The sequence below is a fragment of the Vulpes vulpes genome, chromosome X, assembly GCF_048418805.1.
Source record: "Vulpes vulpes isolate BD-2025 chromosome X, VulVul3, whole genome shotgun sequence".
In the NCBI taxonomy this organism is placed as follows: domain Eukaryota; kingdom Metazoa; phylum Chordata; class Mammalia; order Carnivora; family Canidae; genus Vulpes; species Vulpes vulpes.
The window spans coordinates 121802175-121829887 of NC_132796.1; the positions used below are offsets into that span (position 1 = coordinate 121802175).

Sequence of the window (27713 nt, forward strand, 5' to 3'; positions counted from 1 at the left end):
TAGACAAGGGTTTTTAAATAAGTAATTAATTAAAATGAGGTGTTAGGGTGGGTCCAAACCCTATATGACTGCTGTCTTATTTTTTTAAGATTTATTTTATTTATTTGAGAGAAAGTGGGGGCAGAAGGAGACAGAGAGAGAAAGAGAGAGAGCGAGGGAGAGAGAAACTTAAGCAGACTCCCTGTTGATGGTAGACCAATGCTGGGCTCAATCCCCAGACCCTGAGATCATGACCTGAGCCAAAGGCAGATGTTTAACTGACTGAGCCACCCAAGTTTCTTCCAATAATGTGCATTAACATTTTTTTATTTTAGTTTTAAGTAATCTCTACATTCAATGAGGGGCTCAAACTTACAACTCTGAGATCAAGAGTTGCACATTCTACCAACTGGGCCAGCCAGGCACCCTGAGTACATTTTATGTTAATGATGGATTATGCATATTTGGGTAAGTGAAAGTTGTGTCTGATTTATCCTTTAAAAATAAAGTTCTCTCAATATTTGATGCCTTCTACAAGAAAAAATATATATACATTATATGATCATATTTATGCATTTATATAAAATTGTATATGTTCATATATAACAATATTTTAAAAGATTTATTTATTTTAGAGAGAGTGTGTGAGAGTGTGGGGAGATGGGCAGATGGAGAGGGAGAGAAATTCCCAAGCAGATTCCCTGCTGAGTGCAGAGCCTGACAAGAGCTTGATCCCAGGACTCTGAGATCATGACCTGAGCAGAAACCAAGAGTTGGATGTTTAACCGACTTGAGCTACCCAGGCATCCCCATGTAGCAATTTTTAAAAAATATTTTACCTATTTATTTGACAGAAAGATAGACGAGAGACAGAGCATGTGTGCACACAAGCAGGGGGAGCAGCAGGTAGAGGGAGAGGAGAGAGAAAGAGGCAGGTTCCTCGCTGAGCAGGGAGCCTGATGCAGGGCTCGATCCCAGGGCTCCGGGATCATGATCTCAGCCGAAGGCAGGCACTTTACTGACTGAGCCATCCAGGCGCCCCACAATTTTTAAGAAAATATGACTCTTGCATGCCATATAAATTAATCCACTTTCTGGACATCATTTTGGTGGCTTCAATTTTCTTTTATCCATTACCCACTGAATTTGAGTGCTGCTTTACTTACTGTGCATGATGTTAGAGAGTTGGAACTCTGGGTCATGGGGCTGCACTACATCTGCATTGGGGAGGAAGCGCTGCATATTCTCTGTGAGGTACCAGCTTCGATTCTCATCAAATACAGAAAACAGGATGACATTTCTCTTGTCTGACATCATCTGTTAATTATACATATTGAAAGAAAGAAATGCTATTAGTATTGTCCCTTAAGAATTAGTAGTCTACATGGAAGTGATGGCACGCATGTGATATAGCTGTATTGAATCCTTTGGTTCAATTCCAATTTCTCCCGAGGCTCACTATTATGTACATAGCAGGGCCAGGGAGTATGTGGGTGCTACAAGCAGTGGGTAATACCTTTAGAGCAAATGTTTCCTCAGGGCAAGAGGGTGACTAGACCCACTAAACTTAGTTTCTTCTGGACCTAAGGCTATATGCCTGCTGAGGTTCTAGTACAGTCTGTACCTCATTTCGCCCACGTTCAGATTGGTGGATTCTCATTCTCTAAAGATGCAAGTGAGTATTCAGTGTTTTTCTTAAATAAGTTACTCAAGTCAAGCAAGATTAATGCCTTTCCTAAACTTCCATCTGGCAAGTACCTTTCCACAAAGCAATCAATCTATAAAAAATTAAAAATAGAAAACAGAAATCAAATAATAAAGTTAAAATGGACAGATGTCAACTAACACTAATATCTTAAGTTTTCTGTTTAAAAAGTTTAAAGTTCTTTTCAGAAGAGCAGTTTGTATATGAACTGAAGTTATGAATTAGTCACGTACTAATTGAATGTGTTAAAACTTCATGTATAAACTTCATTAATATGTATAAATTTCATTTGGCATAACCTAGCACTACAGAAACCAAAATGCTGAGGGGAAGAGATTGGAAAATATAGAGGTACATTTCGGTCCTCTTCCAAAAAGCTGAGAAAAACTATAATTAGGAAACATTTGTCAGGACAGATACTTGCTCAAATTTATGTCTTTTTGGGTTTCCATGCCACATGTTTTCAAATTCACGTGTTTTCCTCTCTAAACCAAGGAAATGTTTTCAGAGTAAAAATTCTATGTAATATAAATAACCAAACTGACATGTAGTCAAGCCTCAGCAATATGGCGATGAGTTATTCTGATCTAAGCAATGAGTTTTTGAGAAGCATTAGGTTTTTCTTTCTTTTTTTTAAGAAAGGGTTTTATTTATTTATTGGGTTGGGGGTGATAGAGGGAGAGGGAGATAGAATCCTAAGCAGACTATACACTGAGTACAGACACTGATGTAGGGCTTGATCTCACAACTCTGAGATCAGGACTTGAGCCAAAATCAAGAGTTGGATGCTTAACTGACTGAGCCACCCAGACATCCCAACTTTAGGCTTTCCTTATTCAGAGAATTTAACTTTATTTTTTAAAGCAGTATAAGTGCTCTAAATTCTAAGCATTTCTGAAATATTTTATATCTTTCCCTGTAGTTTGCTCAACAAATATTTATTCAACTTCTACTACATGCTAGATACTGCAGGTATGTTAATTTTGAGGTGTCTCTGAGTCACCCATGATGAGATGTCGAGGGGAGAAGTCTACACTTTGATATAGATCTGTGGGTCATCTAAAATGAGTGATAGTTCAGCATGTAAAAATGAGCAAGATCACCTACAGAAAGTGGAAGTTTAAATTTTACAAAATTTTTATTTATCTAAGTAATCTCTACACCCAATGAAGGGCTCAAACTCATGACCCTGGGATAAAAAGTCAGATTGATCTTTCAATTGAGCCAGCCAGGCACCCCCAGAAAGTGAGATTTTAGACTGGGAATGAGTATTATAGAAATATTCGGGATCCCTGGGTGGCGCAGCGGTTTGGCACCTGCCTTTGGCCCAGGGTGCGATCCTGGAGATCGGGATCGAGTCCCACGTCGGGCTCCCGGTGCATGGAGCCTGCTTCTCCCTCTGCCTGTGTCTCTGCCTCTCTGTGTGTGTGTGTGTGTGACTATCATAAATAAATAAAAATAAAAAAAAAACACCTTTAAAAAAAAAAAGAAATATTCTAGAGCCCATACTCTCCTATCTAGCTAACAGGCAAGTTTATTAAACCAAACTAAATTCTTTTTTTATGATAGTCACACACACAGAGAGAGAGAGGCAGAGACACAGGCAGAGGGAGAAGCAGGCTCCATGCACCGGGAGCCCGACGTGGGATTCGATTCCGGGTCTCCAGGATCGCACCCTGGGCCAAAGGCAGGTGCCAAACCGCTGCGCCACCCAGGGATCCCAACTAAATTCAATAACAGCTGTGAGAAACCCATCTCATTTCTTTTATTGGCCAATACTGCAGGCTATTATATTTTCTGCAGAATATAGGGGGATGTACGCTGAGAGTATAGGAAATATCTGGAAGTTCATATGCATCATCAGTCCATCAAACTGAGAACTTCAAAAGAGAACTCACCTGGTTTCCTCTTTGATCTACAGATTCTTTGTAGCAGATGAGAAGAGGGCCAATGAGTCCTGAAGCTAGATCTCTCTCCAGATTAATGAAGCTTGAGTAATATCGGGTCAGACACCGAGGATCTGATTTAGTTGGTCCATCTTCTACGGTCACTGTCCATTTATACTTGAATATCTCTCCCGGAAGAATTGGCATATCTTTCAAATGTTTCACACCTACCCACAAAATATCTTGATTAGAGTATAACAAGCCACATATTGGTAAATCATGTTGTTATTTCAAGGGCTTTACAAATTATTTTATTTTATTTTATTTTATTTTATTTATTATTTATTCATGAGAGACACAGAAAGAGAGAGGTAGAGACACAGGCAGAGGGAGAAGCAGACTCCACGCAGGGAGCCCGACGTGGGACTCAATCCCGGGACCCCAGGATCACGACCTGGGCCAAAGGCGGCACTAAACCACTGAGCCACCCGAGCTGCCCTACAAATTTCTGTGTACATGTGGAGTTTGTCAATAAATTGAACTAAGTTTGCACTAGTATAAGTTTAAGATTCACACAATTGTTTTATAATAAAAGCGAGTTGAGGGATTCAAGTTATATTACAAATCTACAAGGATCAAAACAGTAGGGTAGCAGCACAAAAACAGACATAGATCAATGGAACAGAATAGAAAACCCAGAAATGAACCCACCACTATATGGTCAATTAATCTTTGACAAAGCAGGAGGGAATATCCACTGGAAAAAAGACAATCTCTTCAACAATGGTGTTGGGAAAACTGGACAGCCACATGCAGAAGAATGAATCTGGACCACTTTCTTACACCAGACACAAAGATATTCAAAATGGATTAAAGACCTAAATGTGAGCTAGGAATCCATCAAAATCCTAGAGGAGAACACAGGCAGCAACCTCTAAGGTCACCTATAGCAATTTCTTATTAGATATGTCTCCTGAGACAAGGGAAAGAAAAGCAGAAATGAACTATTGGGACTTCATCAATATAAAAAGCTTCGGCACAGCAAAGGAAATAGTCAACAAAACTGAAAGGCAACCTATGGAATGGGAGAGGATATTTGCAAATAACATTTCCAATAAATTGTTAGTATCCAATTGATAGAACTTATAAAAGTCAATCAACACCCCCCCCCAAAAAAACAAACCATCCAATCAAAAGATGAGCAGAAGACATGAATAGATATTTTCCCAAAGAGGACAGCTAGATGGCCGACAGACACATGAAAAGATGCTCATTGTCACTTATCATCAGGGAAATACAAATCAAAACTATAATGAGATATCCCTCATACCTGTCAGAGTGGTTAAAATCAACAACACAAGAAACACCAGGTGTTGGCAAGGCTTCAGAGAAAGGGGAACCCTCTTACACTGTTGGTGGTTATGCAAACTGTTGCAGCCACTCTTGAAAACAATATGGAGGTTCCTCAAAAAGTTAAAAGTAGAACTCCCCTACAACCCAGCAACTGCACTAGTAGGTATTTACTCAAAGAATACAGACATAGTGATTTGAAGGGGCACACGCACCCCAATGTTTATAGCAGCAATGTCCTCAACAGCCAAAATAGGGAAAGAGCCCAAATGTTCATTGACAGACGAATGGATAAAGAAGACATGGTGTGTGTGTGTGTGTGTGTGTGTGTGTGTATAAATAAAATGGAATATTACTCAGCTATCAACAAGAATGAAATATTGCCATTTGCAACAACGTGGATGGAATTAGAGGGTATTATGCTAAGTGAAATAAGTCAGAGAAAGACAAATAACATATGGTATTTCTCTCATATGTGGAATTTAAGAAACAAAACAAGCAAAGGAAAAAAAAGAGAGAGAGGCAAACCAAGAAAAAGACTCTTAATTATGGAGAACACACTGATGGTGACCAGAAGGGAGGTGGAGGGGAATGGGTGAGACAGGTGATGGGGACGAAGGAGGGCACCTGTTGTGATGAGCAAAGGGTGATGTATAGAAGGGTTGAAGCACCATATTGTGCACCTGACACTAATATAGCACTGTATCCTAACTGGAATTTAAATAAAAACGTAAAGGAACTAAATACATAAGAACTGAATAAAAAGTTTATATCTTGATAATCTGTAATTCATTTAATTTTGTTCAAGGTACATTGTTTTTAAATGCCTTATAAATTTCTTGTACAAAAAAAAGGTCAGGGGTGGCCCTGGGTGGCTCAGCGGTTTGCGTCACCTTCAGTCCAGGGCATGATCCTGGGGACCCGGGATCGAGTCCCGCATCGGGCTCCCTGCATGGGGCCTGCTTCTCCCTCTGCCTGTGTCTCTGCCTCTCTCTCTCTCTCTCTCTCTCTCATTCTCTGAGTCTCTATGAATAAATAAATAAAATCTTAAAAACAGGGCAGTCCAGGAGACTTTTGCTAGCATGTTAGAGCTGAAATGGGCAGGTCTGTCCACTATTACACAGAAACAATAGATAATAATATTATTAAATGTTTATAATAAATTAAAATCTATGAAGAAAAAAATCTCAAGTGCTTAAAAAATAGACCTCAAAACCAGAGTAGTAAGCTATAGTTGATAACCCAGCTGATCATGAGAATTTCGGGCATGAATATATGCCAAGGGACTGCTTACTGAACTTTTAACTCACATATTGTATAAAGAGATGCGGTATCTAAAATATGCTGCAATGAACATAGAGCATAGAGGTGCACGTATCTTTTCAAATCAGTGTTTTCATTTTCTTTGGGTAGATATTCAATACTAGAATTATTGGATCATATGGTAATTGAATTTTAAATTTTTTGAGGAACCTCCACACTGTTTTTCATAGTGGCTATACCAATTTACATCCCCACCAACAGTATATGCAGGTTCCTTTTTCTCCACATCTCACCAACACTTGTTATTTCTCTTCTTTTTTATTTTAGGCCTTCTAACAGGTGTAAGGTGATTTCTCACTTGGGTTTTGATTTGCATTTTCCTAATGTTTAGTGATGTGGAGCATCATTTCATGGGTCTGTTGGCTTTCTGGAGGTCTATTCTTTGAAAAAAATGTCTATTCACGTTCTCTGGCCATTTTTTAATTGGATTGCTTATATTTTTGGTATTGAGTTGCATAAGTTCTTTATATATTTTGGACGTTAACACTTTATCACATACGTCATTTGCAAATATCTTCTCCCATTTAGTAGTAGGTTGCCTTTTTGTTTTGTTGACTGGTTTTTTCCCTGTGCAAAAGTTTTTTAGTTTGATGCAGTCCCAATAGTTTTTTTAAAAGATTTCATTTGCTTATTCATGAGAGACGCGCGCGCGCACACACACACACACACACGCACACACACACAGGCGGAGACACAGGTGGGAGAGGGAGAAGCAGGCTCCATGCAGGGAGCCTGACGTAAGACTCGATCCTGGGACTCCAGGATCATGCCCTGGGCCAAAGGCAGGTGCTAAACCGCTGAGCCACCCAGAGATCCCCAGTCCCAATGGTTTTTGTTTTGCTTTTGTTTCCCTTGCCTGAAACTCAACTCAAAAACACAAGAAACAACAAGGACTGGCAAGGATTTGGAGAAAAAGGAATCTTCTTGCACTGTTGGTGGGAATGCAAAGTGGCATAACCACTGTGGAAAATAGTATGGGGGTTCCTTAAATAATTAAAAATGAGATTCCTGTATGATCAGTAATTCCATTACTGGGTATTTACCCAAAGAATATGAAAATACTAAATAAAAAAGATACATGCGCCCTTTTGTTTATTGCAGCATTATTTACAATATAGCCCAATTATGGAAGCAGCCCGAGTGGCCATCAATACATGAATGGATAAAGATGTGACACACACACACACACACACACACGGAATATCACTGCATAAAAAGAAATAATCATGCCATTTGCAATGACATGAATGGAGCTAGAGGGTATAATGCTAAGTGAAATATGTCAGAGAAAAAAATACAATGTGGCTTCACTCATATGTGGAATATAAGAAACAAACAAAGGAGCAAAGGAAAAGAGGGAGAGAGGCAAATCAAGACACAGACTCTAACTATGGAGAACACACTGATGCTCACCAGAGAGGAGGTGGGGGGGAGTGTGGGAAATAGGTGATGGAGAGATAAGGACACTTGTCCTGATGAGCACTGGGGGGTCTTATGGAAGTGTTGAATCACTACATCCTACACCTGAAACTAATATAACAGTGTATGTTAACTGTACTGGAACTAAATTTAAAAACTAATAACAAAAATAAAGTCAAAACAGCGTTGAGGTACTACTTTCCACCCACCAGATTGGTAGGATTCTTAAAAACGGTCAATGTCTAGGGGCGCCTGGGTGGCTCATTCAGTTAAGCATCTGCCTTTGGCCCAGGCCATGACCCCAGGGTCCTGGGATGCAGCCCCAAGTCAGGTTCCATGCTCAGCGGGGAGTCTGCTTCTCCTTGTCCTCTGACTCTGCAGCTCCCCCTGCCTGTGCTCTCTCTGTCAAATAGATAAATACATAGTCTTAAAAAAACTGTCGATGTCTAGATATCAATAATATGGGAAACTATACTTTCATATATGTGTAGTAGGAGTATGAATGATAACTTTATTTGGGGACAAAAGTGCGGCTATCTAGCCTAATTATATTATGACCCTCTCCAAAAGTGCGGCTATCAGAAACATGTATACTGTGACTCAAAAGTTCCAGTTTGAGGTCAGTGAACTTGAAGATAGGTCAACAGAATCTATCCACTTTGCAGACAAGATGGAGAAAGAAAATAATTAGATAAAAATATTAAGGCGTGTAGGACAATACCAAAATGTCATTCATGTAATTAGAGACTCAGGAAAGGAGACAGAGAAGAGGGTAGAAAATTCTTTTGAAGAAATAATGACCACAATCTTTGCAATTTGTAAAACTATAAGTTTACAGATCTAGGAAGATCACTGAATCCCAAGTAGGATAAACATGAAGAAGCCACAGCCAGGGAAAAGTAACGTATGAGGGAAGAAAAATTCAGTGGAATGTTAATTTAGCTATTATGAAGGCCAGAAGATTGTAAAACAATATCTTCAAAGTGCTAAAGGGAATAAACAGCACTCTCAGCCCAGAGTTGTATATCTAGAAAAATTAATCTTCAAAAGTAAAGACTGTGGGATGCCTGGGTGGCTCAGCAGTTGAGTGTCTGCCTTTGGCTCAGGGCATGATCCCAGTCCCGGGACTGAGTCCCACATCGGGATCCCCAAAGGGAGCCAGCTTCTCCCTCTGCCTGTGTGTCTGCCTCTCTCATGAATAAATATAAATAAAGTCTTTAAAAAAATGAAAGTAAAGACTGTGATATGCCTGTTTAAAGCAAAATTATAGCATTTTTTATGTGTAAAGTGTGTAGATGCAATACATATGGAAATGCTGGCCTACGGGGTGGCGGGGTGATACATGTGCCTATCCAGTGCGTAACAGCTGGGGTCAGGACCACTACGATGTCCGTGCTATTGAGGCTGGGACCTTATGTACACCTACAGGTAAGCAGGACTTAATAAGATTGGTGTGACACTTACCTTTGGGCAATCTCCCTGTGTGCAGAGGAGTGACATAATTGATCCCATGAGGGTAGATGTTATACGGCCGGCTGGCTTGATTCTTAAATATAATCTGAAAGTATAAATGAAATAGAAGATCAAATCGTAAGACAACTCGGATCAACAGGAAGTGTGGCCTATTTCCAGAAAACAAAAGCTGCCTTATGCCCGTATCACAGGGGTTTGTTCTTGCCATAAAATAGCTCAGGCAGCGACTTTGCTTTTTTACTCGAGGCCCCTTTCCACCTCTTTACAGTTATTTCAATTGCTTCAGGAAGTATTTCTTGTACCCTCTCACCTTCACTGAAATCTGAAGGTCTGCTGAGGACAGTGTTTCCCCTCAGCTTTATTTCACCATTTGGGCACTAAATTCCCCAAGAGTGAAGAGGAAAACTGTGACGCAGGTGATAAAATCCTCACCGAATGAGGAGGCGTGACCAGGAGGAAGGGTGGCAGTCAGCGTTACCTGATCATCTGAGGAAGGGTGAAGAGCAGTAACGTGGAGGCAACAGTTAAGAACACTGGACACACCAACCCAGTCTCCAGATCTGAGCTTGGCCATGACGTGAGGATATAAAACCAACTTCCACCTGCATTATTGTCTTAAAATCCACTCATTTGGTAAAACCCATTAAACAGCCTATATTCGTTGTCTGCATTTAAGCAGCAGAATGACGTACAAGAAAAATCACGTAGCTCTGCAATCAGCCTTTTAAAATTCGTGATCACAAATCTCAAATGAGCACTCAAGCTACCTACCTATCATATTAGGTTTTCCTAGAAATTCACCTTCCTACTTACTAAGCTGATTAATTTTTGGTTTCAGATTCTCACTCTCAGGTGTTACTGTTTTCACCAAGAAAGGAACTTCCTTGCCCCCCCACCGTCAAATCTACCCACCTCCATGCATGTGAAAATTACTACTATCTAATGCCAACATCTCTTTTTTCTAGTAAACAATAAGTTTGCAGCATCTTCCATTTTAAAAACGTCCTTTTGGAGCAGAATAGAGAGCCACACAAATATCAAGTAATTTTTGACAAAGAATCAGAAGGCAATAAAACGGTGCAAAGATAATCTTTTCAGCAAATGTTGCTGGAACAACCGGATAGCCACATGCAAAAAACAGAAAAACTAACCTCAAAGGATCACATATCTACATACTTTTTAAAGAACTCTTCTGTATGTGAGCAATATCTCTACTTCTCCATTTATTTATTTAATCATTTATCTACATCAGTAAAGATTCATGGATATTAATCAAATACTACTTTACTTTGTTGCTCCAGTTCTTCCATCGCAGCCATTAGCAGCTCTGTCAGTTGGCTCCTATGTTCCTTTGGCATTGTCCCACTCTTTTATTTTTCTGAGTACTTTCTCACTATATTAAAAATTCATACTGATGTCTCCAACTTCAATCCAGAATCACATGATTTATGCTAGCCTAATTATATTATGACCCTCTCCAACAAGGAGAAATCTAGCTCTCATCAAGTGTCATCCATTTATGTAATCTTCAAAGAATAACAGTTTTATTTCTTTCCAATCTGAAAGCTTTATTTTTCTCCCTAAAACACTGGCTAAGGTTTTTAGTAAAATATAAATACAGGTGCGTTTTATCCTGATCTGTAACAGGAGGATTTCTGAATTTCACCATAAGTATGATGGTGACTATAGGTTTTCTGCAGATCTTTATTAGGATCAGGATGTCCCTTGCAATCCCTATTTCTTATGTCTTTTTATTATGTCTTACTTATTTTCTACATATAAGATCATGTCATCTGCAAATAAAGATAGTATTATTTCTTCCTTTCCAATCCGATGCCTGTAATTCCTGTTTTTTTTTTTAAGATTTTATTTATTTATTCATGAGAGACACAGGGAGAGGCAGAGACACAGGCAGAGGGCGAAGCAGGCTCCATGCAGGGAGTCCGATGTGGAACCTGATCCTGGGTCTCCAGGATTACGCCCTGGGCAGAAGGCAGATGACCAACCACTGAGCCACCCAGGCGACTCCTAATTCCTATTTTTGTTTTGTTCATTTTACTTCCTGTGCTGGTTTCCAATACAATATTCAATAGAAGTGACAAGAGTAAACTTAAATTTTTTCCCAATCTTAGGGGGAAAACACTCTTTCACCATATAATAAATTTTCTTAGATGATCTTCACTAAGTTAAGGACCTTGTCTTCTGTTGCTAGTTCAGACTTTTTTTCATCATGAACGGGTAGTGGATTTTGTCAAACTGTATTTCTCTACCTATTACACAATCATGTGCTTTTTGTTTTTTATCTGATTAATATGGTGTATTGCCTTCATGTTCATATGTCCTGGGATAAATCCCACTTGATCATGGTATATATTCCTTTTAAAGTGCTGCTAGATACTAATGTGTCGTGGAAGGCTTTTATGTCTATATTCATAAGGGATATTGGACTACAGTTTTCTTTAACTAGATACTTGTCCTATGGCATAATGTATGGTCTGTCCTGGATAATGTTTTATGTGCACTTGGGAAGAATGTATATTCTACTGGGAGGTGGAACAGTCCATCCACTGTTCTATAGATGTCTGTTAGGGCCCAGTTGATTTACAGACAAAGGAAATTAGCCATTTGTCAATAACTGTTGAATCTGAATGATGGGTTCAAAGGCCTTTATTTTATTCGTTTTTAAAGATTTTATTTATTTATTCATGAGAGACACACAGAGAGAGAGGCAGAGACACAGGCAGAGGAAGAAGCAGGCTCCATGCAGGGAGCCCGATATGGGATTTGATCCTGGGACTCCAGCATCATGGCCTGGGCTGAAGGCAGACGCTAAACTGCTGAGTCACCCAGGGATCCCCAAGATGTTTATTTTGTTATTCCACCTGTAGGTATGTTTGAAATTTTTCATGTAAAAAATAATCCTCACATTCTTACATTGATAGAAAAGTTTAATAGGATTCAAGATGTCCAAGGCTAACTTTAATTAAAAAATGAGGTAGATCTGTATATCTTGATGTGAAATGATATTCAAGATATATTGTGAACTTTAAAAAAATCAAGGTACAGAACAATTTACATAGTGCTCCTGTTTTTGTTTAAAATATGGACATAACACATATATTTGTATGCTATTTCTAGAAGGAGATATTAAAACTGACAGTAATGATTGCCTATCAGACTATGGGATTAGAAGTCTAGGAGGGAGAAAAATTTGCCTTTCACTATATACATTTTTTACCTTTTGAATTATTTTCACTGGATAATTCAAAAATAGGTAAATAAAATTTAGAAAGAAAAATTGAAGGATAGGTAAAATGGTTTTTTTTTTGGATAGCTAAAATGTTGAATACAATCAGGGAAGACTTACTCTACAAATAATCAAAATATAGGACAAGGTTGCAGTCATCAAGACAGTGTGGTAACAGATCAATTTAAGAAAGCAGATTTTAGCAATTTAGTATATCATAAAGAAGACATTTAAAAAAAATTTTTTAATTGAAGTTCAATTTGCCAACGTATAGCATAACACCCAGTGCTCATCCCAAGAAGACATTTTTAAATTAGTGAAGAAAGGATCAACTGTGTCAGTCAGGTCTCATTTGGGGAAATACATATTTGACACTATATACTACAACCAAAAGTAACTTCCAGAGCAATTAAAATCCTTACTGTAAAAATAAAACTAGAAAAGTAAAAGAATAAAATATAATAGACTATTTTTCTAAAAATTTTATTTATTTATTCGTGAGAGACACAGAGAGAGAGAGGCAGAGACAGGCAGAGGGAGAAGCAGGCTCCCTGCAGGGAACTCGACGGGGTCTCCAGGATCACGCCCTGGGCTGAAGGCGGAGCTAAACTGCTGAGCCACCCGGGGTGCCCTATACTCACATTTAAAAAACAAATTTATAATGTATATTTATTTGTATGACATTTATAATTTTTAGAAAATCATATCCATTGGAGGCAAGGGTGAATTAAGAAGCTTTTAGAAACTCAAAATTAAAAAAAAATTTAAAAAAAGAAACTCAAAATTCTCCAGACTCTGTCTTCTTACTCAACCTTACTTCTCTTCTTCAACTTACCAGCAGTGTGTCTCCAACTTCTCCATAAAGTAAAGGTCCCAGGATTCCTGATTCATACTGAATAGCTTCACGAGTCTTAAATGTCTCATCTGTGTATGCCACAAATCGGACTTTTTTGTACTTCCTACCAATCCGCTGAGGACCATTGTTCAAATACAGATTTTTATGACTTCTGCATGAGACATAAATAGATGAGATGTTGGGATGGAGAATTCTAGGTAGAGGACAGGTGACTAAAATCCAGCTCTAAAACAGCTGAAATGACTTAACTGATGGAAAGAAGTGAGAAAAATACAAGTATCCCTGATGCTTAGCTATGTTAGCAATGCCTATATTATTTGATTCTATACCGGTACCTAACTGTAAACACGGCTTGAGAATTTGTTGTTTTGAATCATTGAAAATAACCTTTTGACAATGAGGAAGAGTTAATATCAAGAGTTAAAAGGTGCTTACCTGTCATTGGGGGTGGGGCCTGAGGGAGCATAGTCCCAGTCCTCCTCCTCAGCAGCGATATAGTGGACCCAAGTTTTAGGATGCTTCTTGGCAACTGAGCGGATTTGGATAAAGGGAGAAGAGCTGTCGTCATCAAAGCTAACTACGTCCATGTCAGAATCATAAAGACCATCATCATAATCTTCATCTTCATTATTTTTCATGCGCAGCTGGGGTTCCTCTGGGCAGCTATCTACTTTGACATAAGCTTCCATACCATCTGGAGTCGGACAAAACAAACAATGTTAGGGTCCTATAAGACTTCCTTGCTTTAACTTCTACAACTTCATGGTCTCTCATTAAGCCCTCAAGGCCCTCTCCTAAGTGTTCCTTTCCCCACACCAATACCCTTATCTTGCCACTCTCCTAGAGAAATCACCTCCCCCGTAGCACCCACCATTTCCCTTCTGCCTAATTATCCTCCAATGTATGTTTTATCCCTTTTTCAAGACTCACTCATTTGTTCTTGGAATATATATGAATATTTCCTTTCTGGAATTGGCTGTGAACCTATCACTCTCCAACTCCCTGATTATAAACAAGCAGACTTGAGAAACGGTGTATTTTCAGCATGTGGATGCCTAGGTCAGACCAACTCTCCATTGTGGCAGTTACCTAATGATTTCTATATACGTTCCATTGAATATGATACAAACCATTGATTTAGTAAGTTTATTAGGAAATATTTCAGTGTAGATATATATTTAAGACATTCCAAGTTCATAAAAACATGAAAAGGTAAAACTTAAGAGTTAGGGAAATATATGTGATATATTTTAAGAGCATGTCTGTTTGTGACTAGTTGTAAGCCCTACAGCAAGCCTATTCGACAATGTCAATCTCATCTTTGGCTTTATAAAATGTGGATAATAATAATTTCCACCCAATCTATGCCATACGGCTATTGTGAAGATCAATACTAAAAAGGCAGACTTATTTACTGGATCATGGGGAATAGGATAGATTTCAGAAGCAGCAAAGAACTAGTTTGGGATTCAGGCAGCTTTAAACATTATTCATTCTAGATCTAAAAATGAAAGGTTTTGTCTGTGGTCCAATAAGACAAAGCATTTTTCTGAAAAATGAGAATTAAAATCAGTGGAAAGAAGTCAAAATAATAAAACAAAACATAAAGTAAACTCCTCAAACTAGATAACAGCCAATCTGCATACAAGCAAATGACCTATTCCTCTGTGCCTATAGGATCAACTTCCTTTGTCCCCTAACATCTTGTTAAAATTCCCATAAATGTCATGTAACAGATGAGGAAAAGAGGTCCCTATTCTTCATCACTACAGAGGACTATAAACGAAGCCACCCGTAGAATCTAAGGGGAAAATGGTGGACGCAAGGCAGGATCAAATCTCCTCTCCAAGGCAACTGGGGAATCTGAAGACAGGGTTGATGCAAGAGGGCCAGAGCAGACCAGTGCTCTTAGACATGAGGCCTCCTTGACATTTCTCCCCAGCAGCCCTCAATGCTGCAACAAAAATAATGTGAAGAGTTAGCAGAGCGAATCTACGAGAAGGAAAATGGGCTGCGACCGTCACGTTACATGAGCTTTCAGCCTGTAGCTACAAATGAGGTCACGTTAACAGGAATTTGAAACTGCAAGTATTATCGTCACAATTTACTTACACAGGACCTTCAACCCTTTGCAAAGTCCTCATTAAGACATCTTTGCAGACCTCACACCATGCTTTACATGTGCTCACCAACTTCCACTGCCACGCTGCTTCTCCCCATGTCCAGTGTCCCCGAAAGGCTCTGTGTTTGCCAGGTCTCTCACCTCCTACGAGGTATCGAGGGAGTGCCTCCGTGTTCACCAGTACACGGTTTCATAGTGAGAACTGCAGCATCCTCTTGTCTGGACATCACTACTGCTAGCCTGCAGTCCTTATGGCTGCAACCTAGGCAATGCTGGTTTTTTTTTTTTAATTTCCTTAAATTTCTCATAAAATGTATCTTCAGCTATGACCTGCAATCCTTCTCTCCATAGTATTGAAGCCTAGTAAATGGGATCTGGCCAGGAAATCTATGATATACTGTCCTCCCCACTTTCACCACCTCATTTGTCCCTAAAATGTCTCTCCTCTGCTATTACAGGCATTTAAGCTGAAAACTCACCAGTGCTACTAACACTCAAGCGCTCTTACACTCAAGGTGAAATCTTATACTGGATAGTAGACAGTAAAAGTAGACCTGAATATTTATAATACACATTTTTAGGATCAACAGATATTACCATGTTGATGGGAAGGGATATGACAAAACAGTAGAAACTGGCCAAGGTCCATCAGGAATGTCTGAGCAGTAAGGAAAGTAATTGGTGAGATCTCCAAGGAGGCCTGGCGGTGGTTCCTCACAAGAAATGTGTGACCTTCGAGAAAAATTGAGTGCACTTCGGGGGTGGTGCCCATTCCAATCACATGCCAATAGACTGATCTCTTGTGACACACAGTCAGACCTGTAACATAGGAGTGAGAGAGTTATGGTCAAGAAGTAGACAATTTGAAATGGAAAACACTTTCTAGGATAGGATGGACAAATTGACCTTCTAATTGTATTATGGACTTGGAATCAAACTTTCTAAGAATGCTGGCGTACTGCCAAACCAATAGCTCTTACCAATGTCATCAATGAGTGCCATGCTGCTAAATCCAATGGACACTTTTCAATCATCTGCAACCACTCATTCCTTCCTGAAATTCTCTTCCTCCCTTGGCCTTTGTGCCAACACCCCTCTGGGTCTTATTTCCCTATGGTTTAGATAGCTCCTTCTTCTGTTTCCTTTCCTGACCCTTCATTAAACAATGAATTACCTAGGACTCAGCTCGAGACCTTATTCTCTTGTTAATCAATATTTTTTTCTTTTTTTAATATATTTTTTCTTTGAACAATGTCAAAATTATGCAAGTGAGAATTATTCTTCTCACCATTCTCATTTCTCACATCCATTCTGACACTAATCATGGCACTATAATGAATTATACTAATATTTATTGAGCACTTGTTTTGTATCAAGCACTATCCAAACTGTTTTACAAGTTTTAACTCATTCAGCTCCAGTAACGATCTGAATGGAGAAGCTGTCAAGGGGAGGAAACTGATGCCCAGAGAGGTTAATTAACTCACTCAAACTGGAACCCAAGCAACTGTATGTTTAAATCACACACTGTGAACTACTAGGGCACAGCTGTCTCATATTTTGGCTCCTGAAGCTTTCAAATATACATACTTTTCACCATCATTAGTACTCCCACTATCTTGATCCAAGCGAGGTACCACTGTCTCTTGCCTTTGTCTCAAGTTCAAACTCTCTAGTAAGGCCTAGAAAGCCTTGAATGGTACTGGCAACTGAGGTCTCTGTGTGGGACATGCCTTGGTATGGGACCTGTTTTTCCCAGGTGAAGCTTTACCATCTTCTCTTTGTTCTCTGAAATTCCACAATCGTGATTTTGTGTGGGGATCTTTTTCAATTTATCTTGCTGAGAAATTTGAATATGAAGACTCAAAGATTTTCATCCTTAATACTTTCTTCTATCATTTCTCCGAATTTTAAAATCCGCTGTAGGGGCACCTGGGTGGCTCAGTGGTTGAGCGTCTGCCTTCAGCTCAGGTCATGATCCCGGGGTCCTGGGATCAAGTCCCGCGTCAGGCTCCCTGCAGGGAACCTGCTTCTCCCTCTGCTGTGTCTCTGCCTCTCTCTGTGTGTCTCTCATGAATAAATAAATAAAATCCTTAAAAACAATCTTTTTTTAAACAATCTGTTCTTAAAATGTATTCTCAATCTCTTTTTGTTTTATTTTCTGGGAGATTTTCTCTATTGTAACTACCTTCTATTGAGCTTGACAATTATATTCTGATTTTTTTGTGGGCATACTCTTGGTTTGATTGTTTCTTTTTATCATAGAAATTGTATTATTACTTTATTGATTTAGTATCTTCTTGAACCTTTATGAAAATAGATCATTTGACAAGTTTTTTTTAAGTGTTATCTCTTTTTGTTCCAGAATTATTTTCTTTGTTTATGTTGCATATCCCTTTCATGTTTCAGGTTTTTGTTCAGTATTTGTTCATCCTTGGCTGCCCACCTATATTTAAGCAAAATGAAAGAGAAATCTGTGAGCTCTGTATACATGGGCCGGCCTGCATTTATAGGTGACTAGAGGAGGAATCCGTCACTTTAGTTCAAGGCCCCACCAGAGGCCAGCAGTTAGTGGGCTTTCCTCTGGGGATACAGAGCTGCCTGAGGAGAACCAGAGAAGAGAGCTCTGGTGGTGAATGCAGAAGACCCTCATGATTCTTTCTTGTTTTTAAATTTTTACTTATTTATTTATTTGCGAGAGAGAGAGAGAGAGAGAGAGAGAGACTGACTATATGCGCGAGAGAGCACACACTCGTGCACATGTGGAGGACGGAGCAGAGGGGGAGTAAGGGGTCTCCAGCAGGGTCCCCACTGAGGGCGGCGCCCAAAGCAGGGCCCAGTCTCCCGGCCCTGAGAACATGACATGAGCTGAGACAGAGTCCGAGGCTAATGGACCAAGCCCCGCAGGCACCCTGACCCTGAGGATCCTTGAGCAGGTGTGTACCTACCTGGCAGAGATCTGTTTACATAGCCATTGATGGTGTGCAGCTCATGCTGGGCCTCAGCCTGTGTCAAAGACGCATTTGTTTCTGAGTGCCAACTTTTCCCTGATGAGACAGGAGGCGAGGACGTAAGCGTCTGGGTCCCGAAGGCCCCTCCCTCTGTCCTCCCTCCGACCGGTGGGGCTGAGACTGAGGACAGTCACTTCCTCTGAAGCATGTCTCAGCACAGTGGGCCTGGGTGACCTGCCCTCAAGGTCAGGAGGAGAAAAGGACAAGACAGTGACCTCAAGGCAGACATTACTTGCTCAGACTGATCAGCTCTCCCTCCATCTGTCCGTGACCGTCGACCGGAAGGGATGTGGCAGATGAAAGGCAGGAGAAGAGAGGGCAAGAGGGCGGAGGAGTAGGGTCCCCAAGTCACCTGTCCCCACCAACTTACCTAGATAACTTTCAAATCAACCTGAAAAACTACGAATTCAGCCTGAGATTTAAAGAGAGACCAGCTGGAGCGCTACAGTGAGAAGAGTTCGCGCTTCTATCAAGGTAGGAAGACGGGGAAAAAGAAGTAAAGAAACAAAAGGCCTCCAAGGGGGAGGGGCCCCGCGAAGAGCCAGGCTGAGGCCAGGGCGAGTGTCCCCAGGACAGGAGAGCCCCGTCCCGGAGAAGCAGGAGCTGCACCAACCTTCCCGGAGGAAAGGGGCCCGCAGGGAGTTAGAGCAGGACCCAGGAGGGCGGGGATGCCCTCGGGCTCCCGGGGACACTAACAGGCACCTGCAGCGCGCGCAGGAGAGTGCGCCGAGCTCCCTAAGGGCTGCAGCGTGCACAGCGGGAGCAGCTCGGAGGGGCTCGGGCGGCGGCTCCACGGAGGGGGCTGCGGGGTGGGAGCACGAATCCCACAGCGCAGAGCACTGGGCGCCGGGACACAGCCCAGGGTCGGGCGCTCTCCCCCAGGACCCATGGAGGCCAGGAGGGCCCAGGACAGCAAGGACACTCTTGCCGCCGGGGGGCCCGAGCTATGTAGATCGCCCCCCCCCCCCCGCCCCAGAACATCCAGGAGCTGCTGGAGTTACTGCCGGAGCTGCCTCCAGGGCTGGAGAGCTGGCCGCCAGCACTCTTGTTCCTCCTGGTGTCACCTTTTCCCTGGGACTGAGCGGGGTCACCAGGGAGCATGGGCATCACAGGGCCAACAGCTCCCACTGAGCCATGCACCTGGCAGGGGTCGGGGCAGCTCCCCAGGTGCACACACGTGAGAATCAGCACAGCAGGCCCCTCCCCCAGACCAGCTGGAAGGACAGGGGAAGAGCAAGTTCTTGACCAAGCAGCACTGGAAAATTCAGGGGGAATTTTCAGGGGAAGCCGAGGGATTTACAGTATACAGAATCAGAGGATACTCCCCCTTCTTTTTTGTTTTCTGTTTGCTTCCCACCTCTTTTTTTCCCTTCTCTTCTCTTTTTTTTCTTTTTTTTTTATCTTTTTCTTTTCTTTTTTCTCTACTCTCTTTTTCTCCTTTTCCCAATACAACTTGTTTTTGACCACTCTGCACTGGACAAAATGACTAGAAGGAAAAACTCACCACACACACACAAAAAGAATCGGAAACAGTCCTCTCTCCCACAGAGTTACAAAATCTGGATTACAATTCAATGCCAGAAAGCCAATTCAGAAGCACTATTATAAAGCTACTGGTGGCTCTAGAAAAAAAGCATAAAGGACTCAAGAGACTTCATGACTGCAGAATTTATATCTAATCAGGCAGAAATTAAAAATCAATTAAATGAGATGCAATCCAAACTAGAAGTCCTAACGACGAGGGTTAACGAGGGGGAAGAACGAGTGAGTGACATAGAAGACAAGCAGATGTCAAAGAGGGAAACTGAAGAAAACAGAAAAAGAGTGAAAAGATCATGAGGATAGGTTAAGGGAAATAAACGACAGCCTCAGGAACAAAAATCCACGTTTAATTGAGGTTCTCGAGGGCGCCGAAAGGGACAGAGGTCCAGAATATGTATTTGAACAAGTCATAGCTGAAAACTTTCCTAATCTGGGAAGGGAAACAGGCATTCAGATCCAGGAAATAGATCCCCCCCCAAAATCAATAAAAACTGCTCAACACCTCAACATTTAAGAGTGAAGCTTGCAAATTCCAAAGATAAAGACAAGATCCTTAAAGCAGCAAGAGACAAGAAATCTCTAACTTTTATGGGGAGAAATATTAGATTAACAGCAGACCTCTCCACACAGACCTGGCAGGCCAGAAAGGGTTGGCAGGATATGTTCAAGGTCCTAAATGAGAAGAACCTGCAGCCAAGAATCCTTTATCCAGCAAGGCTCTCATTCAGAATAGAAGGGGAGATAAAGACCTTCCAAGATAGGCAGAAACTGAAAGAATATGTGACCACCAAGCCAGCTCTGCAAGAAATATTAAGGAGGACTCTGTAAAAGAAAGAGGAAGTCCAAGGGAACAATCCACAAAAACACGGACTGAATAGGTATCATGATGACACTAAATTGGTATCTTTCAATAGTAACTCTGAACGTGAACGGGCTTAATGACGCCATCAAAAGGCGCAAGGTGTCCGACTGGATAAAAAAGCAGGACCCATCTATTTGCTGTCTACAAGACACTCATTTTACATGTAAGGACACCTACAGCCTGAAAATAACAGGTTGGAGAACCATGTACCATTCAAATGGTCCTCAAAAGAAAGCAGGGGTAGCCATCCTCATATCAAATAAACTAAAGTTTATCCCGAAGACTGTAGTGAGAGATGAAGAGGGACACTGTATCATACTTCAAGGATCTATCCAACAAGAGGACCTAACAATCATAAATATTTATGCCCCGAATGTAGGAGCTGCCAAGTATATCAATCAATTAATAACCAAAGTTAAGACCTACTTAGATAATAATACTCTTATACTTGGTGACTTGAATGTAGCGCTTTCTACAATTGACAGGTTTTCTTTTCTTTTTCTTTTTTTTTCTTTATTTATGATAGTCACACAGAGAGAGAGAGAGAGAGGCAGAGACACAGGCAGAGGGAGAAGCAGGCTCCATGCACCGGGAGCCCGACGTGGGATTTGATCCTGGGTCTCCAGGATCGCACCCTGGGCCAAAGGCAGGTGCTAAACCGCTGCGCCACCCAGGGATCCCCTCAATCAACAGGTTTTCTAAGCACAATATCTCCAAAGAAACAAGAACTTTAAATGATACACTGGACCAGATGGATGTCACAGATACCTACAGAACTTTACATCCAAATGCAACTGAAGACACATTGTTCTCAAGTGCACATGGAACTTTCTCCAGAATAGACCACATACTGGGTCACAAATCAGGTCTTAACCGATACCAAAAGATTGGGATTGTCCCCTGAATATTTTCAGACCATAATGCTTTGAAACTTGAGCTCAATCACAAGAAGAAATTTGGAAGAAATTCAAACATGTGGAGGTTAAAGAGCATCCTGCTAAAAGATGAAAGGGTCAACCAGGAAATTAGAGAAGAATTTTAAAAATTCATGGAAACTAATGAGAATGAAGACACAACCGTTCAAAATCTTTGGAATACAGCAAAAGCAGTCTTGAGAGGGAAATACATTGCAATACAAGCATCCCTCAAAAAATTGGAAAAAACTCAAATACACAAGCTAATCTTGCACCTAAAGGAACTGGAGAAAGAACAGCAAATAAAACCTCCACCAAGGGATCCCTGGGTGGCGCAGTGGTTTGGCGCCTGCCTTTGGCCCAGGGCGTGATCCTGGAGACTCGGGATCGAATCCCACGTCAGGCTCCCGGTGCATGGAGCCTGCTTCTCCCTCTGCCTGTGTCTCTGCCTCTCTCTCTCTCTGCGTGTGACTATCATAAATAAATAAAAATAAAAAAAAAATAAAATAAAAATTATAAAAAAAAACCTCCACCAAGCAGAAGAAGAGAGTTAATAAAGATTCGAGCAGAACTCAATGAAATAGGGATCCCTGGGTGGCGCAGCGGTTTGGCGCCTACCTTTGGCCCAGGGCGCGATCCTGGAGACCCGGGATCGAATCCCACATCAGGCTCCCAGTGCATGGAGCCTGCTTCTTCCTCTGCCTGTGTCTCTGCCTCTCTCTCTCTCTGTGACTATCATAAATAAATAAAAATTAAAAAAAAAAAAGAACTCAATGAAATAGAGACCAGAAGAACTGCAGAACAGATCAACAAAACCATGAATTGGTTCCTTGAAAGAATTAATAGATAAACCATTAGCCAGCCTTATTAAAAACAAAAAAGACTCAAATTAATAAAATCACTAATGAAAAAGATCACCACCAATACCCAGGAAATACAAACGATTTTAAAAACATATTATGAGCAGCTATCCGCCAATAAATTAGGCAATCTAGAAGAAATGGACGCATTTCTGGAAAACCACAAACTACCAAAACTGGAACAGGAAAAAAAAAAAGAAAACCTGAACAGGCCAATAACCAGGGAGGAAATTGAAGCAGTCATCAAAAACCTCCCAAGACACAAAAGTCCAGGGTATGGTGGCTTCCCAGGGGAGTTCTATCAAACGGTTGCAGAAGAATCAATTCCTATTCTACTAAAGCTGTTCAGAAAGATAGAATGAGACGGAATACTTCCAAAGTCGTTCTCTGAGGCCAGTATCATCTTAATTCCAAAACCAGAGAAAGACCCCACCAAAAAGGAGAATTATAGGCCAATATCCCTGATGAACACAGATGCAAAAATTCTCAACAAGATACTACCCAATAGGATACAACAATACATTAAGCAGATTATTTACCATGACCAAGTGGGATGTATCCCCGGGATGCAAGGCTGGTTCAACACTCATAAAACAATCAATGTGATTGATCATATCAGAAATAAGACAAGAATCATATGATCCTTTCATTAGATGCAGAGAAAGCATTGGACAAAATACAGCATCCATTCCTGATCAAAACTCTTCAGAGTGTAGGGATAGAGGGAACATTCCTCAGCATCTTAAAAGCCATCTACGAAAAGCCCACGGCAAATATCATTCTCAATGGGGAAACACTGGGAGCCTTTCCCCTCAGATCAGGAACAAGACAGGGATGTCCACTCTCACCACTATTGTTCAACATAGTACTAGAAGTCCGAGCCTCAGCAATCAGGCAACAAAAAGAAATAAAAGGCATTCAAATTGGCAAAGAAGTCAAACTCTCCTGCTTCGCAGATGACATGAGACTGGACATAGAAAACCCAAAAGCCTCCACCCCAAGATTGCTAGAACTCATGCAGCAATCTGGCAGTGAGGCAGGATACAAAATCAATGCCCAGAAGTCAGTGGCATTTCTATACACTAACAATGAGACTGAAGAAAGAGAAATTAAGGAGTCAATCCCATTGACAATTGCATCCAAAAGCATAAGATACCTAGGAAGAAACCTAACCAAAGAGGTAAAGGATCTATACCCTAAAAACTACAGAACACTTCTGAAAGAAATTGAGGAAGACACAAAGAGATGGAAAAATATTCCATGCTAATGGATTGGCAGAATTAATATTGTGAAAATGTCAATGTTACCCAGGGCAATGTACACGTTTAATGCAATCCCTATCAAAATACCATGGACTTTCTTCAGAGAGTTGGAACAAATCATCTTAAGATTTGTGTGGAATCAGAAAAGACCCCGAATAGCCAGGGGAATATTAAAAAAGAAAACCATAGCTGGGGGCATCACAATGCCAGATTTCCAGTTGTACTACAAAGCTGTGGTCATCAAGACAGTCTGGTCCTGGCACAAAAACACACATAGATCAATGGAACAGAACAGAGAATCGAGAAGTGGACCCTCAACTTTATGGTCAACTAATATTCGACAAAGCAGGAAATGATATCCACTGGAAAAGAGACAGTCTCTTCAATAAATGGTGCTGGGAAAATTGGACATCCACATGCAGAAGAATGAAACTAGACCACTCTCTTGCACCAGACACAAAGATAAACTCAAAATGGATGAAAGATCTAAATGTGAGACAAGATTCCATCAAAATCCTAGAGGAGAACACAGGCAACACCCTTTTTGAACTTGGCTACAGCAACTTCTTGCAATATTCATCCATGAAGGCAAGAGAATAAAAAGCAAAAATGAACTACTGGTACCTCATCAAGATAAGAAGCTTTTGCACAGCAAAGGATACAGTCAACAAAACTAAAAGACAACCTACAGAATGGGAGAAGATATTTGCAAATGACCTATCAGATAAAGGGCTACTTTCCAAGATCTATAAAGAACTTATTAAACTCAACAGCAAAGAAACAAACAATCCAATCATGAAATGGGCAAAAGACATGAAGAGAAATCTCACAGAGGAAGACACAGACATGGCCAACACGCACATGAGAAGATGCTCCGCATCACTGGCCATCAGGGAAATACAATTCAAAACCACAATGAGATCCCACCTCACAGCAGTGAGAATGGGGAGGATTAACAAGGCAGAAACCACAAATGTTGGAGAGGATGTGGAGAAAGGGGAACCCTCTTGCCCTGTTGGTGGGAATGTGACCTGGTGCAGCCACTCTGGAAAACTGTGTGGGGGTTCCTCAAAGAGTTAAAAATAGACCTGCCCTATGAGACAGCAATTGCACTGCTGGGGATTCACCCCAAAGATTCAGATGCAGTGAAACGCCAGGACACCTGCACCCGATGTTTCTAGCAGCAATGTCCACAATAGCCAAACTGTGGAAGGAGCCTCGGTGTCCATGGACAGATGATGGATACAGAAGCTGTGGTCTCTGTATACAGTGGGATATTCCTCAGCCATTAGAAACTACAAATACCCACCATTTGCTTCGACGTGGGTGGACCTGGAGGGTATGATGCTGAGTGAAGTAAGTCAGTTGGAGAAGGACAAAACATTATATGGTCTCATTCATTTGGGGAATATAAAAAATAGTGAAAGGGAATAAAGGGGAAAGGAGAGAAAATGAGTGGGAAATATCAGAAAGGGAGACAGAACGTGAGAGACTCCTAATGTCTTGTTAAGATCTTGTTGTAAAGGGCAGCCCTGGTGGCATAGTGGTTTAGTGCTGCCTGAAGCCTGGGGTGTGATCCTGGAGATCAGGGATCAAGTCCCACGTGGAGCCTGCTTCTCCCTCTGCCTGTGTCTCTGCCTCTCTCTCTCTGTGCTTCTCATGAATAAATAAAATAAAATCTTAAAAAAAGACACATGAAGAGACACTCAAAATTACTGATCATCGAAATCTAAACTGCAATGAGACACCAGCTCACATTAGTCAAAAATGGCTAGTATCAAAAAGACATGAGATGGGACGCCTGGGTGGCTCAGCAGTTGAGCCTCTGCGTTGGACTCAGGGCATGATCTCGGAGTCCTGGGACCAAGTCCCACATCGGGCTCCCTGCATGGAGCCTGCTTCTCCCTCTGCCTGTGTCTCTGCCTTTCTCTCTGTCTCTCATGAATAAATAAATAAAATCTTAAAAAAAAAAAAAGAGAAGAGATAACAGCTGTTAGTGACGATGTGGAGAAAAAAGGAAGCCTCATGCATTGTTGGTGGGAATGCAAAGTGTTGTAGCCACTGTGGAAAACAGTATGGGCAGTCCTCAAAACATTAAAAATAGAACTACCATATGATCCATTAATTCCACTTCTGAGTATTCACCCAAAAAATACAACACCACTAATCCAATGGGATACCTGCACCCCTATGTTTATTGCAGTATTATTTACAATAGCCAAGATATAGAAGCAGCCCAAGTGTCCATCAATAGATGAATGGATAAAAAAGTCATGGTATGTGTGTATGGCATATATATACGCCATAAAAAAGAATGAGATCTCACCATTTGCAGCAAAATGGATGGGCCTAGAGAGGATTTTACTTAAGCTAAATGAAGTAAGTCAGACAGAGAAAGAGAAATAGTATTTTTCTCAAATACTATATGGCTTCACTTTTACGTAGAATCTAAAAGACACAAAAATAGCAGAAACAGACCCACAAACACAGAGAACAAGCTGGTAGCGGACAGATGGGGGATTAGGGGATGGGCAAATGGGTAAAGGGGGTTAAGAGATACATACTTCCAGTTATAAAATAAATCAGTCGCAGGAATGAGAAGTACAGCCTAGGGAATACAGTCAACACCGCTGCCAAACACTTACAGTGGTGAGCGTTATGAACTGCTCGTATCACTAGGCTCGATGCCTGCGACTAATACATGTTGACTATACTTTGATTAAAAGTGTTTTTAAAATTTAGATTAAAAATGAAATTTTCTATAAAAGATAGAAGGTATTTTAAAATTAGAGCTAAACGTCTTTCTTAACGAATTTAATGAGGGGGACGAGTCCAGCCAGTTACCCAGCTCCTCTGTCTTCTTACCTGATTGCTCCCAATGGAACTCAGATTGTATTTTTTCTTGAGATTCAGGTTCATCCCCATCTCCTTCATCCCTAAACAGTAGTTTATGATCTTTCTCTATTCCTCTGGACAATAGCAACCCTCATTCTCAAATACCAGATTAAATTAATATATCTCATTTTTTTCAGGAGCCCCCAAAGCAGATTGCAGTTCACTAACCTTCATCAAATACAGCAAAAAGTAGGACAAATTCCTGCAAGGTCTGTGTCCTTTCTTTGGCCAGACTCCCTGAAAAAGAAGTGAGAGCATTTATCTTCTATTGAAAATCCTATCATAGGAAATCAACACTAGGAGACATCACTTCATCTACTACTTCGTCTCTTGGTCTGCTAACTTGACCACAGCACCGCTTCTTTGGGGTCAGGTGTCCTACACCAGTTCTTCTAAAACTATTCAGGGTAAACGACTCTTTTTCACTTCAAATCTGTTGCAGACCAGTACTTTTGTAAAATACAAGAAAAATGAATTACTAAGAAAATGAAATTAAAGAGACATGTAAAATACAAGCCCATAAAATCATATTTCATATATATGTATGTATTCCGCACAAACATTAAAGAGAAAAAGAATTACAAAAACTGTAAATACTGTTCATGAAAAGTGTGCACAGAGGCGATTAAATATAGACGATTTCTATTATGCTTTTAAGTTTTTTTACTTTTGCAACTGTGAATACACCAAGTATTATGACCAAAATAACAATGATCAATATTAAACACCTATAATCACACTTTAAGTGAGCACCATGTGTATCAATATTCTAACTTATCAATGTTACAGCTGGACCTGCTTCATGCTTTACTTAGTGAATTTGTTGACCGTCTTTCTTAGCATTATATTTCTTCATTTGATTGGGGAGTTTTCTTTGCAGGTTTAAGAAGGAAGATTTTTGTTTATGAGCTTCTCCTTTTTTCTTGTACCCCTGACACTTGAAAGCAAATCTTAGATTAACATCTATGCAAATTTAAAATACTGGTAAAGCTGTCTGAAAACATTTG

General features: G+C 40.7%; 1 protein-coding gene across 16 annotated transcripts in view; it reads right to left on the reverse strand.

Annotated features, from left to right (window-relative positions):
- Positions 1–27713, reverse strand: part of F8 (coagulation factor VIII) — a 145514-nt gene that overhangs the window by 70492 nt on the left and 47309 nt on the right. For all 16 annotated transcript variants that reach the window (XR_011998251.1, XR_011998250.1, XR_011998248.1 and 13 more), the window contains 8 exons: positions 26875–26943; positions 18309–18407; positions 15958–16179; positions 13674–13932; positions 13218–13389; positions 9127–9220; positions 3583–3797; positions 1146–1296 (listed from right to left, as the gene is read on the reverse strand). Coding sequence is in view for 9 of the 16 variants with exons in the window: in XM_072744192.1 (XP_072600293.1) it covers positions 1146–1296; positions 3583–3797; positions 9127–9220; positions 13218–13389; positions 13674–13932; positions 15958–16179; positions 18309–18407; positions 26875–26943 (1281 nt within the window). In the remaining 7 variants the exon portion in view is untranslated. The remainder of the gene's footprint in view (positions 1–1145; positions 1297–3582; positions 3798–9126; positions 9221–13217; positions 13390–13673; positions 13933–15957; positions 16180–18308; positions 18408–26874; positions 26944–27713) is intronic.